This window comes from Mustelus asterias, chromosome 5 (assembly GCF_964213995.1).
Source record: "Mustelus asterias chromosome 5, sMusAst1.hap1.1, whole genome shotgun sequence".
Taxonomy (NCBI): domain Eukaryota; kingdom Metazoa; phylum Chordata; class Chondrichthyes; order Carcharhiniformes; family Triakidae; genus Mustelus; species Mustelus asterias.
In genome coordinates, this window is record NC_135805.1 from 2687601 (window position 1) to 2708014 (window position 20414).

Below are 20414 nucleotides of genomic sequence, written 5' to 3' on the forward strand. Positions count from 1 at the left end.
CTGTGTCCTTGAGTAATTGACTCTTCCACCCTGGGAAAAAGCTTCTGACTATCCACTCTGTCCATACCTCTCATAATCTTGTAGACTTCTATCAGGTCGCCCCTCAACCTCCGTCGTTCCAGTGAGAACAAACCAAGTTTCTCCAACCTCTCCTCATAGCTAATACCCTCCATACCCAGGCAACATCCTGCTAAATCTTTTCTGTACCCTCTCCAAAGCCTCCACATCCTTCTGGTAGTGTGGCGACCAGAATTGAACACTATATTCCAAGTGCGGCCTAACTAAGGTTCTATAAAGCTGCAACATGACTTGCCAATTTTTAAACTCAATACCCCGGCCGATGAAGGCAAGCATACCGTATGCCTTCTTGACTATCTTCTCCACCTGTATTGCCACTTTCAGTGATCTGTTTTTAATCTTATTTTAATGTCATGTAGATATGATAGTGACTTTTAAGGGGCGTCTTGACAAATACATGAATAGGATGGGAATAGAGGGATATGGTCCCTGCAAGGGTAGGGGGTTTTAGTTAAGTCATGTAGCATGGTCGGTGCAGGCTTGGAGGGCCGAAGAGCCTGTCCTTGTGCTGTAATTTTCTTTGTTCTTTGAGAGCAGTGGGGGGCATTCAAAAAGGAAATGGGAAGGGCGCAGGCCCAGTGAGGGTGATAGGTAGGAATAACAAGCCCAGAGAACCATGGATGTCCAGAGATATCCAGGATACAATGAGAAGGAAAAGAAAGGCTTTTAAAAATTACAAGGGGAGCAAATCAGTGGCGGCATTAGTGAGGTCTAGAAAGTGCAGGGTGGAGCTTGACAAAGATTTTAGGAAAGCAAAGAGGGGATATGAGAAAGCTCTGGCTGGTAAAAGGAGGGAAAATCCCAAGATATTCTGTAAGTATATCAATGGGAAGAGGATAACCAGGGAAAGAGTGGGGCCTATTAGGGATGAAGGGGGCCACCTGTGGGTGGAGCCAGAGGACATTGGTAGAGTGTTGAGTGAATACTTCACATCCGTCTTCACCCAAGAGAATGAGGACGATGATATGGAATTCAGGGAGAGAGACTGTGAGGTTCTTGAGCAAATTGACATAGGGAAGGACGAGGTGTTGGAGGTGTTGGCAGCCTTAAACACGAATAAATCTCCAGGTCCAGATGAATTGTGCCCTAGGCTGCTGTGGGAGGCAAGGGAGGAGATTGCAGGGGCTCTGACCCAAATTTTCAATTCCTCTCTGGCCACGGGGGAGGTCATGATGTGGCGATGCTGGCGTTGGACTGGGTAAACACAGTAAGAGTTTTAACAACACCAGGTTAAAGTCCAACAGGTTTATTTGGTAGCAAATACCATTAGCTTTCGGAGCGCTGCTCCTTCGTCAGATGGAGTGGATATCTGCTCTCAAACAGGGCACAGAGACACAAAATCAAGTTACAGAATACTGATTAAAATGCGAATCTCGACAGCCAACCAGGTCTTAAAGATACAGACAATGTGAGTGGAGGGAGCATTAAGCACAGGTTAAAGAGATGTGTATTGTTTCCAGACAGGACAGCCAGTGAGATTCTGCAAGTCCAGGAGGCAAGCTGTGGGGGTTACTGATAGTGTGACATAAATCCAACATCCCAGTTTAGGCTGTCCTCATGTGTGCGGAACTTGGCTATCAGTTTCTGCTCAACGACTCTGCGCTGTCATGTGTCGTGAAGGCCGCCTTGGAGAACGCTTACCCGAAAATCAGAGGCTGAATGCCCGTGACCGCTGAAGTGCTCCCCCACAGGAAGAGAACAGTCTTGCCTGGTGATTGTCGAGCGGTGTTCAGTCATCTGTTGTCGTAGCGTCTGCATGGTTTCCCCAATGTACCATGCCTCGGGACATCCTTTCCTGCAGCGTATCAGGTAGACAACTTTGGCCGAGTTGCAAGAGTAGGTACCGTGTACCTGGTAGATGGTGTTCACACGTGAGAGGATGGCATCCGTGTCGATGATCCGGCACGTCTTGCAGAGGTTGCTGTGGCAGGGTTGTGTGGGGTCGTGATCACTGTTCTCCTGAAGGCTGGGTAGTTTGCTGCGGACAATGGTCTGTTTGAGGTTGTGCGGTTGTTTGAAGGCAAGAAGTGGGGGTGTGGGGATGGCCTTGGCGAGATGTTCGTCCTCATCAATGACATGTTGAAGGCTCCTGAGGAGATGCCGTAGCTTCTCCGCTCCGGGGAAGTACTGGACGATGAAGGGTACTCTGTCCACCGTGTCCCGTGTTTGTCTTCTGAGGAGGTCAGTGCAGTTTTTCGCTGTGGCGCGTCGGAACTGTCGATCGATGAGTCAAGCGCCATATCATGGGGGAGGTGCCAGACAACTGGAGAACAGCTAATGTGGTTCCGCTGTTTAAGAAGGGGTGTAAAGATAAACCAGGGAACTACAGACCAGTGAGTCTCACATCAGCGGTAGGGAAACTATCAGAGAAATTTCTGAAGGAGAGCATCTATCTCCACTTGGAGAGGCAAAGCTTGATCAGGGAGAGTCAGCATAGCTTCGTCATGCCTAACAAATTTGATTTAATCTTTTGAGGTGACCAGGTGTCTAGATGAGGGTAGTGCAGTCGATGTAGTTTATGTGAATTTCAGCAAAGCCTTTGACAAGGTCCCACATGGGAGACTTGTAAAGAAGGTAAATTCACATGGGTGCAGGGTATCTTAGAAACCCTACAGCACAGAAAGAGGCCATTCGGCCCATCGAGTCTGCACCGACCACAATCCCACCCAGGCCCTACCCCCATATCCCTACATATTTACCCACTAATCCCTCTAACCTACGCATCCCAGGACACTAAGGGCAATTTTAGCATGGCCACTCAACCTAACCCGCACATCTTTGGACTGTGGGAGGAAACCGGAGCACCCGGAGGAAACCCATGCAGACACGAGGAGAATGTGCAAACTCCACACAGTAATTTGATAAAGTGGATTCAAAATTGGCTCAGTTGTCGGAGACAGAGGGTGATGAAAGAAGGCTGCTTCAGTGACTGGAAGCCAGTGTCCAGTGGCGTATCTTAGGGATTTGCTATTATTCATCATTTATATAAATGACATTGATGACTATCTGGGGGTGGGATTAGTAAGTTTGTGGATGACACAAAGATTGGCCAGGTGATTAACGGTGAGGCGGAGTGTCTTGGCCTACAAGAAGATATAGACGGAATGGTCAAATGGGCAGATAAGTGGCAGATGGAATTTAACCCTGAAAAGTGTGAGGTGATACACTTTGAAAGGAGTAATATGATAAGAAAGTATTCAATGAATGGTAGATCACTAGGAAGCTCTGTGGAACAAAGGGACCTTAGCGTATTTATACACAGATCTCTGAAGGCGGAAGGGCATGTTAGTAGGGTGGTGAAAAAGGGGACATTTGCCTTTATCAATCAAGGCATAGATTACAAAATCAGGGAAGTCATGTTAGAGTTGAACGGAACTTTTGGTGAGGCCACAGCTGGAGTACTGTGTGCAGTTCTGGTCGCCACATTATAGGAAGGATGTGATTGCACTGGAGGGGTGCAGAGGAGATTCACCAATATGCTGCCTGGGATGGAACATTTAAGTTATGAAGAGAGTTTGCGTCGGCTTGGGTTGTTTTATTGGAGCAGAGAAGACTGAGGGATAACCTGATCGAGGTGTACAAGATTATGAGAGACATGGACAGAGTGGATAAGGAGCAGCTGTTCCCCTTAGCTGAAGGGTCAGTCACGAGGGGACATAGGTTCAAGGAGGTTTAGGGGGGAATGTGGGGAAAAACCTTTTTACCCAGATAGAAACATAGAAACATAGAAGATAGGAGTTGGAGGAGGCCATTTGGCCCTTCAAGCCTGCTCTGCTATTCATCTCAATCATGGCTGATCATCCAACTCAATAGCCTAATCCTGCTTTCTCCCCATAACCATTGATCCCATTTGCCCCAAGTGCTATATCCAGCCGCCTCTTGAATACATTCAATGTTTTGGCATCAACTACTTCCTGTGCTAATGAATTCCATAGGCTCACCAGTCTTTGGATGAAGAAATGTCTCCTCACCTCTGTCCTAAATGGTCTACCCTGAATCCTCAGACTGTGACTCCTGATTTGGACTCTCCCACCAAGGGAACATCCTCCCTGCTAGGACCCTGTCTAGTCCTGTTAGAATTTTATAAGTCTCAATGAGATCTCCCCTCATTCGTCTGAACTCCAGCGAAAACAATCCTAACCTAGTCAATCTCCTCATACATCAGTCCTGCCATCCCCGGAATCAGCCTGGTAAACCTTTGCTGCACTCCCTCCAGAGCAAGAACATCCTTCCTCAGAAAAGGAGACCAAAACTGCACACAGTACTCTAGGTGTGGCCTGACCAAGGCCCTGTATAATTGCAGCAATGAGAACAGATATCCACTCCATCTGACGAAGGAGCTGTGCTCCGAAAGCTTATGGTATTTGCTACCAAATAAACCTGTTGGACTTTAACCTGGTGTTGTGAGACTTCTTACTGTAATTGCAGCAACACATCCCTGCTCCTGTACTCTCACAATGAAGGCCAACATGCAGGATGAGAACTCAGATCCTGTGCGGATCAGCTGACCGGAGTATTCGCAGACATCTTCAACCTCTCTTTACAACAATCTGAGGTCCCTATCTGCTTCAAGAAGATGACCATCATTCTGGTACCTAAGAAAAGCCAAGCAGCGTGCCTTAATGACTATCAGCCAGTGGCTCTGGCATCCATCATTATGAAGTGCTCTGAAAGGCTAGTCATGGTACGAATCAATTCTAACTACCCAGACTACCTGGATCCACTACAGTTTGCCTACTGCCGCAACAGGTCCATAGCTGACGCCATCTCCCTGACCCTGCACTCGACCCTGGAACACCTAGATAACAAGGACACTTATGTCAGACTCCTATTTATTGACTACAGCTCAGCCTTCAACACTATTATTCCCACGAAACTCATCTCCAAACTCTATGGCCTGGGCCTCGGCACCTCCCTCTGCGACTGGATCCTGAACTTCTTAACTCACAGGCCAGTAAGGATAGGCAACAACACCTCCTCCACAATCATCCTCAACACTGGTGCCCCACAAGGCTGTGTTCTCAGCCCCCAACTATATTCCTTATACACCTATGACTGTGTGGTCAAATTCTCCTCCAACTTGATTTTCAAGTTTGCTAATGACACCACCGTAGTGGGTCGGATCTCAAACAATGACGAGACAGAGTACAGGAATGAGATAGAGAATCTGGTGAACTGGTGCGGCAACAATAATCTCTCCCTCAATGTCAACAAAACGAAGGAGATTGTCATCGACTTCAGGAAGTGTAAAGGAGAAGAGACGTTGCGTAGAAACGATATGTTTCTATCTGGGTAAAATGTCCTCTCTACATCAACAGGGACAAAGTAGAAAGGGTCAAGAGCTTCAAGTTTTTAGGTGTCCAGATCACCAACAACCTGTCCTGGTCCTCCCATGCCGACACTATAGTTAAAAAAGCCCACCAACGCCTTTACTTTCTCAGAAGACTAAGGAAATTTGGCATGTCAGCTACGACTCTCACCAACTTTTACAGATGCACCATAGAAAGCATTCTTTCTGGTTGTATCACAGCTTGGTATGGCTCCTGCTCTGCCCAAGACCACAAGAAACTACAAAAGTTCATGAATGTAGCCCAATCCATCACGCAAACCAGTCTCCCATCCATTGACTCTGTCTACACTTCCCGCTGCCTTGGCAAAGCAGCCAACATAATTAAGGACCCCATGCACCCCGGACATTCTCTCTTCCACCTTTTTCCGTCAGGAAAAGGGTACAAACGTCTGAGGTCACGTACCGACCGACTCAAGAACAGCTTCTTCCCTGCTGCTGTCAGACTTTTGAATGGACCTACCTTGCATTCAGTTGATCTTTCTCCACACCCTAGCTATGACTATAATAGTATATTCTGCACTCTCTCGTTTCCTTCTCCATGAATGGTACATTTTGTCTGTATAGCGCGCAAGAAACAATACTTTTCACTATGCTAATACATGGGACAATAATAAATCAAATCAAACATGCAATTTGCCTTCTTTACCGCCTCCTGCACCTCCATGTTTACCTTCAGTGACTTGTGCACAAGGACACCCAGGTCCCGCTGCGCACTCCCCCCTCCCAATTTACAGCCATTCAGGTAGTAATCTGCCTTCTTGCTTTTGCTTCTAAAGTGAATAACCTCACATTTATCCCAATTATATTGCATCTGCTATTGATTTGCCCACTCACCCAACCTGTCCAGATCATTCTGAAGAATCTCTGTATCCTCGTCACAGTTCACCCTCCCACCCAACTTGGTATCATCTGCAAACTTTGAGATGTTAGATTTAGTTCTCTCATCCAAATTATTAATATATCTTGTGAATAGCTGGGGTCCCAGCACCGATCCCTGTGGCACTCCAGTACTTACTGCCTGCCAATTTGAAAAGGAACCATTAATTCCTACTCTTTGTTTCCTCTCTGCCAACCAGTTTTCTATCCATCTCAATACACTCCCCCCAATCCCATGCGCTTTAATCTTGCACGATAATCTCTTGTGTGGGACTTTGTCAAACACTTTCTGAAAGTCCAAATATACCACATCTACTGGTCCCCCCTTGTCAACTCAACTAGTTACATCTTCAAAGAATTCCAACAGATTTGTCAAGCATGATTTTCCCTTCATAAATCCATGCTGACTCTGTCTGATCCTGCCACTGCTTTCTAAATGCAGAGGGTGGTGACACTGCCTGGGAGGTGTGGTGGAGGTGGGTTGCCTCACATCCTTTAAAAAGTACCTGAATGAGTACTTGGCATGATAGGGAGTGGGATAGCTTGATCTTGGTTTCAGCAGGGCTGTGGGCTAAGTGCTGGCAGATGGGATTAGGTGGGAGTTTGGGTGTTTCTCATGTGTCGGTGCAGTCTCGATGGGCTGAAGGGCCTCTTCTGCACTGTATGACTCTATGATTCTATGACTAAATAGTAAGAGGGATAAATAAGCTGATACTCACGGCCATCAACTGAAGATTCTTCACGTGAGCAACACTCAGCATATGGGTGTGCAACGCATCGACTACTGCTCCCGAATAGGGCAAGCAATCCATCTGGAACTGTCGGCTTAGCACCTTTATCATGCGTACACGTCTCTCCACGGTCATGTTTCTCATGTCCATTATGTGCTCATTGTACACTTCCAACATGATGCGGAATTCCTGCGGCATCCACTCACGCTGCTTTAAAGAAGTCTCAAGGTCCAGTTCCATAGCTTGGTTCACCATGGCACAGAAACGCTCAAATGTGCGACTGTATTGCTTCACATGCACCATGGCCAAATTGATCAATTTCTGCAACTCAGTAATCTGGAGGTCATAGAAAAATACGTTACAGCAATAAACAACAGCTGTTTGTACGTGTCAGAGAGAATGAGAGAAGCAGAGGTAGACAGAAAGCAAGACAAAGGCAGGAGCAAGTGAAGGAAAGAGACAGAGAGACAACTGCAGAGCAAGAAAGAGGGACAGGTACAGATAGGTGGTAATTAATTCAGGCAAGGGGGTGGGGTAGGGGGGGGGGGGGGGGGGGTCACGCCCATGACTGGAGATACAGTGAAAGTTTGATGTAATCTCCTTTCAGGGAGGCCTGTCGTGTTAATTGCTGATTGGACACCAAATACAGGAGTAGACGGATCATCCCCCGGAACAAGGGCTCCAGCATTTCTCCAAAGGCATTAATTGCCCAATTAAGGGCTTCAATTGGGACGGGGCTTGAAGGGACAGAGCAGATGTTTGAGGGCAGAAGGGGTGGGGTTCCCATCTCTCACTTTCCACCCAATCAAATTCCACCTTAAAACCTGTCACGGGGAGGGGGGCATTAGATTTCAGCCAGGTCAGGCAGTGTCAACGGAGAGATCTTTCATCAGGGCTGGAGGAAGTGAGAGATGTAATCGGCTGTAAGAAAGTGAAAGGAGAGAAAGTGAGAAAAAGAACAAAAGGGAAGGTCTGTGAGAAGGTGGAAGGCAGTCGAGATGAAATGACAAAAGAATTGATGGTGAAAGGTGAGAGGGGGTGGTCATGGGACAGGAAAAGGAACAAAAGTGAGTCTGGGGGAGGTGTGAATGGCCAAATCACCAACAACTGTGATCCAAAATAGAAAAACCAACAGAAAACAAACTCAACAAAGAAAAAGGAAACAAAATAAGGGACAAAGTTTCCCACTGAAACTGGTGAACTCAATATTGAATCCAAAAGGTCATAAAGTGCTGAATTGAAAGATGAGATGTTGTTCCTCAAGCTACACCGAACGACACTGAACACCACAGGAGGCCGAGGACAGGGCGGTCAAAACTGGAGAATTAAAATGGCAGGCGACGAGAAGTTTGGAATCATTCTTGTGGACTGTTTGGTGGCATTGCGCAGAGCTGTCACCCAGTCTGTTTTTGGTCTCTTCAGTGTACAGGAGGCTGCATCATGAACAGCTCAACTGAACGCAGTAAATCACTGCTTCATCCAGTCGGGAATCCAGTCTCCCTGACAACTCTGTCTGCAGGAAGTGTGTCACAGACTGCATTGCTGGGTTGGAGCGGCAGGTGGACGCACTGCGGAGCAATACAGGAGGCAGAGAGTGTGACAGACACTAGTTACAGGGTGGTTGTCACACCACAGGTTCAGTCAGGTAGATGGGTGACCGCCAGGAGAGGCAGGCAGGTAGTGCAGGAGTCTCCTGTGCCTATTCCCCTTTCAAACAGGTATACCATTTTGGATGCTATTGAGGGGGATAGCCTGTCAGGGGGGGGATACCAGCAGCAGCCAGGCCTGTGACACCACAGCTGGTTCTGCTGTGGGACAGGATCGGGCAAAGAGCAAGCGAGCAGTAGTAATAGGGGACTCGCTAGTTAGAGGCACAGACAGGCGTTTCTGTGGCCACAATCGAGACTCCAGGATGGTGTGTTGCCTCGCTGGTGTCAGGGTCAAGGACATCTCTGAGCGATTGCAGGACATTCTTAAGGGGGAGGGTGAGCAGCCAGAGGTCGTTGTACATGTTGGTACCAACGACATAGGTAGGATAAGGGATGAGGTCCTGAAGTGTGAATATAGAGAGTTAGGCAGAAGGCAGGACCACGAAGGTAGTAATTTCTGGACTACTGCCAGTACCATGTGCTGGTGAGAGTAGGAATAGGAAGATTAGGCAGATGAATGCGTGGCTTGAGAGCTGGTGCAGGGGGCAGGGATTTAGATTTGTGGATTATTGGGATCTCTTCTGGGGCAGGGGTGATCTGTTCAAGAGGGACGGGTTACACCTGAACTGGAGGGGGACTAACATCCTGGCGGGGAGATTTGCTTGAGGCACTCGGGAGGGTTTAAACGAGTTTGGCAGAGGGGTGGGACCCAAAGCAGTAGGGAGACAGAAGAGAAGATTGAGGACAGCACAGAAGTTAAAGAGAGCACATTAAGTAGTAAAGGCAGTGTCAGTAATCCTAGTACCAGACAGATCAGGCAAAAGCAAGACAGAGAGCAAGGGAAGTCGACGTTAAACTGCATTTAGTTCAATGCAAGAGGCCTGACAGGCAAGGCAGATGAACTCAGGGCATGGATGGGTACGTGGGACTGGGATATTATAGCTATTACTGAAACATGGCTGAGGGAGGGACAGGACAGGCAGCTCAATGTTCCAGGGTACAGATGCTATGGGAAGGAAAGAACATGAGTCAGTGTCATAGAGGTTTACAGCATGGAAACAGGCCCTTCGGCCCAACTTGTCCATGCGGCCATTTTTTTCAACCATTAAGCTAGTCCCAATTGCCTATGTTTGGCCCATATCCCTCTATACCCATCTTATCCATGTAACTGTCTAAATGCTTTTTAAAGGACAACATTGTACCCGCCTCTACTACAGCCTCTGGCAACTTGTTCCAGACACTCACAACCCTCTGTGTGAAACAATTGCCCCTCTGGACCCTTTTGTATCTCTCCCCTCTCACCTTAAACCTATGCCCCCTAGTTTTAGACTCCCCTACTTTTAGGAAAAGCTGTTGACTATCTAGCTGATATTTGCACCTCATTATTTTATAGACCTCTATAAGTTCACCTCGAAGTCTCCTACGTTCCAGGGAAAAAAGTCCCAGTCTATCCAGCCTCTCCTTATAACTCAAACTATCAAGTTCCTGCAGCACCCTAGTAAATCTTTTCTGCGCTCTTTCTAGTTTAATAATATCCTCTCAACAATAGGGTGACCAGAACTGTACACAGTATTCCAAGTGTGGCCTTACCAATGTCTTGTACAACTTCAACAAGACGTCCCAACTCCTGTATTCAATGTTCTGACCGATGAAACCAAGCATGCCGAATGCCTTCTTCACCACTCTGTCCACCTGTGACTCCACTTTCAAGGAGCTATGAACCTGTTGCCCTCGATCACTCTATTCTATAACTCTCCCCAACACCCTACCATTAACTGAGTAAGTCCTGCCCTGGTTCAATCTACCAAAATGCATCACCTCGCATTTATCTAAATTAAACTCCATCTGCCATTCATCAGCCCACTGGCCCAATTGATCAAGATCCTGTTGCAATCCTAGATAACCTTCTTCACTGTCCACTATGTCACCAATCTTGGTGTCATCTGCAAACTTACTAACCATGCCCCCTATATTCTCATCCAAATCATTACTATAAATGACAAATAACAGTGGACCCAGCACCAATTCTTGAGGCACACCGCTGGTCACAGGTCTCCAGTTTGAAAAACAACTTCCAATCTTCAGGCACCTCACCTGTGGCTGATTGAAAGACCTCTTCAAGGCGACCCGCAATTTCCTCTCTAGCCTCCCACAATAGTATCCCCCTGGGATACACTTCATCAGGTTCCAGGGATTTATCTACTTTGATGCGCTTTAAGACTTCCAGCACCTCCTTCTCTGTAACATGCACATACCTCAAGACATCACTATTTATTTCCCCAACTTCCCTAACATCCATGCTTTTCTCAACAGTAAATACTGATGAGAAATATGAAAAATAGGACCTCACCCATCCCTTGTGGATCCACACATAGATGACCTTGTTGATCCTTAAGAGGCCCTACTCTCTCCCTTGTTACTCTTTTGTCCTTTATGTTTTTGTAGAATCTCTTTGGATTCTCCAAAGAGAGGTCTCTCAATGTGGTAACTGCTGAATCTCACCTCACACTGAGATGTAACTAGTAGAGTTGATGAGGGACAGCCAGTGGATATGGTTTATTCGGACTTTGGGAAGCTGTCGACAAAGTTCCACTTAATAAATGAACGTGTAAAATTAAACCACGTGGGATTGGGGGAAGTGTATTGAGATGAGTCGGAGCAGCCGGAGAACACACTGCCTATCCACCCTGCTTCACCATTCAATACAATCATGGTTGATCTTGGGTTGCATCTCCATTTTCCAGCCTGCTCTCCATATCCCCATATCCACCAAAAATCTGTCCAGCCTTGAATGCAGTCAATGATGGAACATCCACAACCTTCTGGGTGGAGAATTTCAAAGACTCACAACACTTTGACTAAAGCAATTTCTCCTTATCTCAGTCCTAAATGAATGGCCCCATATCCTGAGACTGTGCTCCTGTGGTTTAGATTCCCTAACCAGCAGAAACAATCTCTCAGCGCCCACCCTTTAAAGTTCCTTCAGAGTTTTGTAGCTTTAATGAGATTGCCTCTTATTCTTTGAAGAGAATATAAGCCAAATTTACTCAGCATCCCATCACAAGACAATCCCCTCTGGTCACCTCCCAGGGAAGAACAAAAAAACATTTCTCATGAACGAGTATTGGTCTCATGGTTCGATGGTTATTGTAGAGATCTTGGACCATGAGGTTTTAGATTGTGATGGAATACAATTTTGCTGCTGATGAGGACAACCAGTTTGAGCTCCTAGATCTGTTCTGGAATTATCTCATATTGCACACAATCCGATGGAGGGTATCCTCAGTGCGGTGATGGCAATTCGACTACACAAGGACAGTGGAGTGATCACTCCTGAAACTGCAATCATGGACAAATTTGTGAGGATGAGATTAAGTCTATTTTTCAGTTATACTGATACCTCATTATCTCTGCAGGTTCATTCCTTTAAGACTCAGCGAGCTCGGCCACTCTTGCTGATGGACATTGAAGTTCTCCATGAGAGTAAGTTTGCTGCTCTTGCTACCCTCAGTTCCTCTTCCAAATGGTTTTCAACATGAAAGAATACAGATTCAGCAGCTGAAAGAGGGCTGCAGATGTAATCAACAGGAGGTTTCCTTGCTCATGTTTCCCTGATGCCATGAGACTCCATGTGCATCCAGAGTCAATGCCGAGCACTCCCAGAGTGACAGCCACTCTCCCTCCCATGTTCTACTGTGCCACCATGTCTGGTGGGCCTGTCCTGCCAGTGAGACAGGGCATACCCAGGAATAGTGACAAAGCTGTTTGGGATCCTAGCTGTGAATTATGATTCAGGGAGTATAATTATTTCATTGGATGACTCTGAATGCTGTTCCTTGACTATTCTGTGAAAGAGCTCAGATCCTCAGATGTTAATGAGAATGTGGAAATTGTTGAGTTCAGGTGAATAGCATGGATGTATTAAGGGGAAGATACATCGATAAATAAGGGACAAAAGAAAAGAAAGATATGCCGACAGGATAAGATGAAGAATGGTGGGAGGAAGATGACATGGAACATACACACAGAAATTGACTCGTCCAGCCGATTAGTTGTTCCTGTGCTGTAAATTCCAGGTGAAAAATCAGCCAATTTTTTAAAACTATTCACGAAACACAAAAACCACAAAATCACTAAAATTACTCGGAAAGTTTCCAGAGACAAAGAAGGGGCGAACCTACCTGGTTCTGATATAATAGATCTTGACCAAACAGTATGTCAGGGTTAAACAAAAGCTTTTTCTTCTTTAACCTCTTTGTTTGCAGCTCCTGATTATCATTAAGCTTCAGATCATACACAGACTGGGAGTTAAACATGGACAAGCGAGGCTCATCGACAAAAGCAATCAGTTTGGCTAAAATGATAACAGTAGATAGGGGAAGAGTTAGGTTGATAAAGAATGAGTGATATTATCATCAAATGAAATAATCCCCCGATTAGAGACTCTCCAATCGTGAGTATTCAACTCCATCTTGTCAAAGTCACAATACTTCAGAGGTAACAAGTGTTGTTTTTTATTTAACTTCAGTCTTCCCGTTAGATGTTTCCACAGGTTTGAGCATCCCCCACTTTCCTCGCCTATGTCCCTCAGATGCAAGCTCTGACAGAGATCGCTGGAAGACAGATCCTTCCAACAGCAAAAGAACAACAAGGCAGCTGGAGCAGATGGAATCCCCGCCAAAGCATTGAAGTGTAGCGAAGAAACACTATTGATGTGAATACACAACCTAATTTCCCTTATCCCGGGAGATTGTCATGTTGGAAGATTCGCAGTGTTTGCGCCCCGCTTGCATCTCCCAGCACCGGATTTCTGGCAAAGACAATTTACATGGTCATTTTAATATTATTTAAATACGATTAGCGGGCCCAGGACTGAAGTCTCCGGGCCTGCTAGCATCTTTTATTTATTTACTTATTAGTCACAAGTCAGCTTACATTACGCGGCAGCACGGCGGCATAGTGGTTAGCACTGCTGCCTCACAGTGCCAGGGGCCAATTCCTGGCTTGGGTCACTGTCTGTGTGGAGTCTGCACATTTTCCCCGTGTCTGCATGGGTTTCCTCCGGTTGCTCCGGTTTCCTCCCACATTCTGAAAAAGGTGCTGGTGAGGTGCATTTACCCAAACAGGCGCTGGAATGTGGCAACTAGGGGAATTTCACAGTAACTTCATTGCAGTGTTAATGTAAGCCTTACTTGTGACTAATAAATAAACTTTATTAACACTGCAATGAAGTTACTGTGAAAGTCCTCGCGTCGCCACACTCCGGAACAGGTTCAGATACATTGAGGGAGAATTTAGCATGGCCAATGCACCTAACCAGCACTTCTTTTGAACTGTGGGAGGAAACCGGAGCACCCGGAGGAAACCCACGCAGACACGAGGAGAACATCCAAACTCCACACAGACAGTGACTCAAGCCGGGAATCGAACCCGAGTCCGTGGCGCTCTGAGTCAGCAGTGCTAACCACTGTGCCACAATGTATTTCACTCCAGCGGGGATCACAGTAGCTCCCCACTTTCGGGGAACTAGCAGCCCAACTCTGCTGGAGTGAAGGAGGGCAGTCAGGGCCCCCCATAGGGTCGGACAACGGGCGGGGGCTCCCTGGGCATTGGCAGCCTGGCAGTGCCAGTCTGTGTCCCCGACACTGCCCAATGCTGAGGGGTCACCTTGGTACTGGGCCCCGGGCACTGGGCAGTGACAAAAGGATGAGGCCTAATAGGGGCGGGGCTGTTGGGGCGGGGCCTCTGGGGACAATCTACAGGGTTGGGGGGGGTTCCTGCTGCCAATCTACATAGGGATCGGTGGGGGAAGCAGGGAGACCAGCGGTCGGAGCAGGCTGGTGGGGGAGGTCAGCTGGGGAGTCGGTCAGCCTGCTAGGGGGTGGGCACTGTGGAAGGGGATCGATATTGTGGGGGCATGGGTGTTACTTTTGGGGGGGAATTGGTTGGGGGGGACTGGAAGTGGCAGCGGGCCGATCGGGATGGTGTCAGGGGGCTGTGCCTGGGAATGGTCGGGGGGGGCCAGCGATCAGGCCGTGGGAGAGCGGAGGGCCGGCATTGCAGGGGTCTGGGGCTGGCCAGTGATCGAGCTGGCCAATCGGGAAGGCCGCCAGTGCGGGGCCACTGCCTATGTGCCGATCTCGGCACTGACAGGTCAGCACATGTGCAGTGGCCCACTCAGCATGCTGATTTCAGCCTCTCCAGTGGGAATAGGCATTGCCCACTGAAATCTAATGATATTTACGCTGGTGGCCTCTGCAGTGCTCAGAGTGTGAGATTCTTCTCTGAATTCCCACTGAAAAAACCAGCGTGAATTACTCCAGTTTTCCCGCAAATTTGATACTTAGAATTTTTTGGGGAGAATTCCGCCCATGATGTAATTGCAATCACTAAGACATGGTTCAAGGAGGGACAGAGTGGCAGCCTAACATTCCGGGATATTGCTGTTTTAGACGGGACAGAAGGGGAAACAAAAGGGACACTTTGCTGAATTAGGGAGCACACCAAGCTGGGTTGAGGGAGGAGATATTGGAGAGATCTTGTCGTGAGGCATTATGGGTGGAGCTCAGGAATAGGAAGGGTGAAATCACAATGTTGGGAGTGCACTATAGACATCCCGACAGCCGGCAGGAGACAGAGGAGCAGGTGTGTAGTCAGATACTGGAAAGGTTTGAAAAAAGCAGGGTAGTTGTGGTGGGTGACTTTAGCTTCTCCATATTGACTGAGAATCCCTTACAGTCAGGGGCTCGGATAGAGAGCAATTTGTTAGAAGTGTCCAGGAGGGCTTTTTGATACAGTGTGTTGACAATCCAAGGGAGGGGGCCATACTAGACTTGGTATTGGGGAATGTGTCGGCCAGGTGATTGGTGTTTCAGGGGGCAGCGTTTTGGGCTCAATGACCATAATTCCATAAGATGTCAGGGAGTCGTGGATAAGGACAAGAGTGGCCCTCGGGTCCAGGTGCTTAATTAGGCGAAGGCCAATTACATCCAAATTAGACAGGAACTGGGGAATGTGGATTGGGAGCGGCTATTTGAGCGTAAATCCATGTCTGGCATGTCGGAGGCTTTTAAAAGCCAGTTGATCAAAGTGCAGGACAGGCATGTCCCTGCAAAAATAAAGGATAGAAATGGCAGGATTCGGAAATGTCAATATATCGAAGGAAGAAGTCATAGAATCATAGAATCGTAAAGTGCAGAAGAAGTCCATTCGGCCCATCAAGTCTGCATTGACAACAATACCACCCAGGCCCTATCCCCATAACCAACCCCCTCATATTTAACACACTAATCCTGCTAACCTACACATCCCAGGACCAATCAACCTAACCCGCACATCTTTGAATCAAGTGTTGGGTATTCTAAATTGCATTAAGGTAGACAAGTCCCCGGGGCCGGATGGGATCAATCCCAGGTTCCTGCGGGAGACAAGGGGAGAAATAGCTGGGGCATTAACAGATATCTTCACATCCTCTTTGACATCAGGCAAGGTTCCAGAGGACTGGAGAATGTTGTTCCCTTGTTTAAGAAAGGAAGCAGGGATAATCCAGGAAATTATAGGCCGGTGAGCCTGACATCAGTGGTGGCGCAGCTTTTGGAGAAGATACTGAGGGACAGGATAGATGCACATTTGGAAGAAAATGGACTAGTTAGTAACAGGCAGCATGGTTTTGTACGGAGAAGATCACGGTCTCATCAACTTGATTGAGTTTTTTGAAGAGATGACAAAGATTATTAATGGCGGAAAGGCTGTGGATGTAGTTTATATGGACTTTAGTAAGGTCTTTGACAGGGACCCACATGGCAGACTGGTACAAAAACTAAAATCACATGAGATTCGGGGTGGGCTGGCGAGATGGATACAGAACTGGCTTCATCATAGAAGTGGAGATGCCGGAGTTGGACTGGGGTGAACACTTATGGTATTTGCTACCAAATAAACCTGTTGGACTTTAACCTGGTGTTGTGAGACTTCTTACCGTGTTCATCATAGAAGACAGAGAATAGCAGTGGAAGGATGTTTTTCAGAATGGAGATCTGTAGCTAGTGGCGTTCTGCAGGGATCAGTGCTGGGACCTCTGTTGTTTGTTGTATATATAAATGGTCTGGAGGAAAATGTGGGGGGTCTGATGAGTAAGTTTGCGGATGACACGAAGATTGGTGGAGTTGCTGATAGTGCTGGGGATTGTCGGAGGATACAACAGGATAGAGATAGATTGGAGACTTGGGCACAGAAATGACAGCTGGAGTTTAATCTGGACAAATGTGAGGTGATACCTTTTGGAGAATCAAATGTAGGTGTGAATTATACTGTAAATGGCAGAACCCTTCGGAACATTAACATCCAGAGTGGGGGCAGAGACCTGGGCGTGCAGGTCCACAATTTCCTAAAAGTGGCAACACAGGTGGCCAAGGTGATTAAGAAGGCATATGGAATGCTTGTCTTCATCAGCCGGAGCACTGAGTACAGGAGTTGGGAAATCATGCTGCAGCTATATAAAACCTTGGGTTGGTTGCATTTGGAGTATTGTGTGTAGTTCTGGTCACCACACTACCAGAAGGATGTGGAACCTTTGGAGAGAGTGCAAAGAAGGTTCATCAAAATGTTGCCTGGTCTCCAGGGCGTTGGCTATGGGGAGAGGTTGAATAAACTAGGATTGTTTTCACTGGAAAGACAGAAGCTGAGGGGAGACCTGATAGAGGTCTACACAATTATGAGAGGCATAGATAGGGTGGATAGTCAGAGGCTTTTTTCCCAGGGTGGAAGTGTCAATTACAAGGGGGCACAGGTTCAAGGTGAGAACCAAGAGGAAGAAAGTTTAAGGGAATGTGCGGGGGAAGTTTTTCACGCAGAGAGTGCTGGGTACCTGGAACACACTGCCAGAGGAGGTGGTGGAAGCAGGCACATTAGTAAGGTTTAAGAGGCATCTGGATGGGTATATGAATAAGGAGGGAGTAGAGGGATACAGACCGAGTAAGGGCAGAAGGTTTTTTTTAGTTTAGTTAGGGCATCATGATTGCATAGACTTGGAGAGCCAAAGGGCCTGTTCCTGGGCTGTACTTTTCCTTGTTCTTTGCAAACTGTCGTCAACACCTTCAATGAGGTGTAAGAGAGCACAAGCCTTATACTGAACATCCATAAGCAAAGGTCCTCTACCAACCTGCCCCCACCACACAGCACTGTCCCTGGTTACCAAAATCCATGATGATGCCTTTATTCAATCGTGGGACATGGGCGTTGCTGGCTGGTCAGCATTTATTGCCCATCCCTAGTTACCCTTGAGAATGCTGCAGTTCACATGCTGTGGTTGACCCCCAATGTCATTAAGGAAGGTGTTCCAGGGTTTTGACCCAGTGACTTCAAGGGAGTGGGGATATATTTCCAAGTCAAAATGGTGGATGGCTTGGAGAGGAACTTGTAGGTGGTGGTATTCCCAAGTATCTACTGCCCTTATCCTTGTAGATGGAAGTGGTTGTTGTTGAATTAACCCTTTTTCACATGTCTATGTTTCTAAACTCCAAGGGCAGTTAGGAACGGGAATAAATGCTGGCCCAGCCAGAGACGCCCACATCCCATAAATAAACTTTTAAAGAAGGTAATGATGGTCTAACGGACATTAGTGAACCAGATTGGCTTTCATACCAAACAATGATAGTTGCAATGGTCACAATTCCTGAGACTAGCTTTCAATTGCAGATTTGTTAACTGAATTGAAATTCCACCATCTGGCGTGGTAGGATTTGAACCCATATAGACAGAACCTCAGCTTGGGCTTCCGGATCACTAGTCCAGTGATATTGTTACTACACCAGCATTTCCCCTAACCAGGCCAAATCGGTCATTTATAAAGCTTTATCATTAGTTCCGTGCTTTTGTATTCAATGCCCTCCTTATAAAGCCAAGTGTTCCAAATGCTTTCTGAACTGCCTTTGCAACTTGCCCTGTCACCTTAAGGACTTGTGAATATATTTATACATATGTAATCTTGCACATCTGCACATGTGTGTTTGTATTCTGTGAATAAATTTAACACATGAAGCTATATATTTGCTAATTATTTGCTCCTTACCAACAATATCTTCCAGCACTCCGATCATATTTTGTACGTGCGCCAACAAATCTTCTGATGTGGGGATCAAGGTAAACTGTACAGGATTCTTGAACACTGATCTAGAACTTGAAAAATGCACAGGTACATCACATCAACAAAACTGAATCCATTCCTACTGTCTCACCACAAGTTTGAAAAATCCAGTGATTATCTTGAATGAATGCCTCACAAATTCAGCTGGACAACCAGACAGGCCTGCAGATCATAGAATCATAGAAACCCTACAGTGCAGAAAGAGGCCATTTGGCCCATCAAGTCTGCACCAACAACAATCTTTCCTAGGCCCTATCCCCATAACCCCACATATTTACCCCACTAATACCTCTAACCTACATATCCCGGGACACTAAGGGGCAATTTAGCATGGCCAATGCACCTAACCCGCACGTCTTTGGACTGTGGGAGGAAACCGGAGCAACCGGAGGAAACCCACGCAGACACGGGGAGAACCTGCAAACTCCAGACAGACAGTGACTCAAGCTGGGGATTGAACCCGGGTGATCGGGTTAAGTCCTGTGTTCTACCACATCCTGCAGAGAGATGGCTCTGATCCCCTTTCTGGATTGGAATAATGCTGCTCCACCTGGTAAGTTGATACACTGAGGTCCATCATACTCAGTGCATGGAAATAGTTATAGATGATCTGTCATAGGTCGTTAAAGTACGTGAAATGAGTTAGGTTTAAGGTTAGGGTTAAGGCTAGGGTTAGTCCCAGTGCTTCCAGTTTTTGATCCTGCTCCAATATTCAGTCGGATAGTGGAGCTGTTCTTTGATCTTGGAGCTTCATTAGAATAGCTCTCTCCTTAGCCAGTAACTTGATTTAATTTGATTTATTATTAGTATACAGTGAAAAGTATTGTTTCTTACGTGCTATACAGACAAAGCATACCATTCATAGAGAAGGGAAGGAGAGAGTGCAGAATGTAGTGTTACAGTCATAGCTAAGGTGTAGAGAAAGATCAACTTAATGCAAGGTAGGTCCATTCAAAAGTCTGATGGCAGCGGGGAAGAAGCTGTTCTTGAGTCGGTTGGTACGTGACCTTAGACTTTTGTATCTTTTTCCCAATGGAAGAAGGTGGAAGAGAAAATGTCCGGGGTGCGTGGGGTCCTTAACAATGCTGACTGCTTTGCTGAGGCAGCAGGAAGTGTGGACAGAGTCAATGGATGGGAGGCTGGTTTGCGTGATGGATTGGGCTACATTCACGCAACTTTGTGGGGCACCGGTGTTGAGGATGATTGTGGAGGAGGTGTTGTTGCCAATCCTTACTGTGGGTTAGGAAGTTCAGGATCCAGTCGTAGAGGGAGGAATCATAGAAACCCTACAGTGCAGAAGGAGGCCATTCGGCCCATCGAGTCTGCACCGACCACAATCCCACCCAGGCCCTACCCCCACATATTTACCTGCTAATCCCAGGCCACGGAGCTGAATCCCAGGCCACGGAGTTTGGAGATAAGTTTCGTAGGAATAATAGCAACAGGCTCACCACCCATCACCACCTATCACTGCTGGAAAATGATCACTTTGCTGAGCATGTTTGGGCTTCTTCCCATGCTGGCCTCCTCTATCAGCACCCATTCACATCCATCCTCCCCCAAGCTCCTTTGCTTGAATTTCCAAA

The 20414-nt window shown here is 46.9% G+C and overlaps 1 protein-coding gene across 1 annotated transcript in view; it reads right to left on the reverse strand.

Annotated features, from left to right (window-relative positions):
• The window catches only part of LOC144493937 (dynein axonemal heavy chain 6-like), an 814395-nt gene that overhangs the window by 734070 nt on the left and 59911 nt on the right, over nt 1-20414 (reverse strand). Inside the window, exon 10 of the mRNA XM_078213513.1 lies at nt 7024-7224. Coding sequence (XP_078069639.1) covers nt 7024-7224 — 201 coding nt within the window. The remainder of the gene's footprint in view (nt 1-7023; nt 7225-20414) is intronic.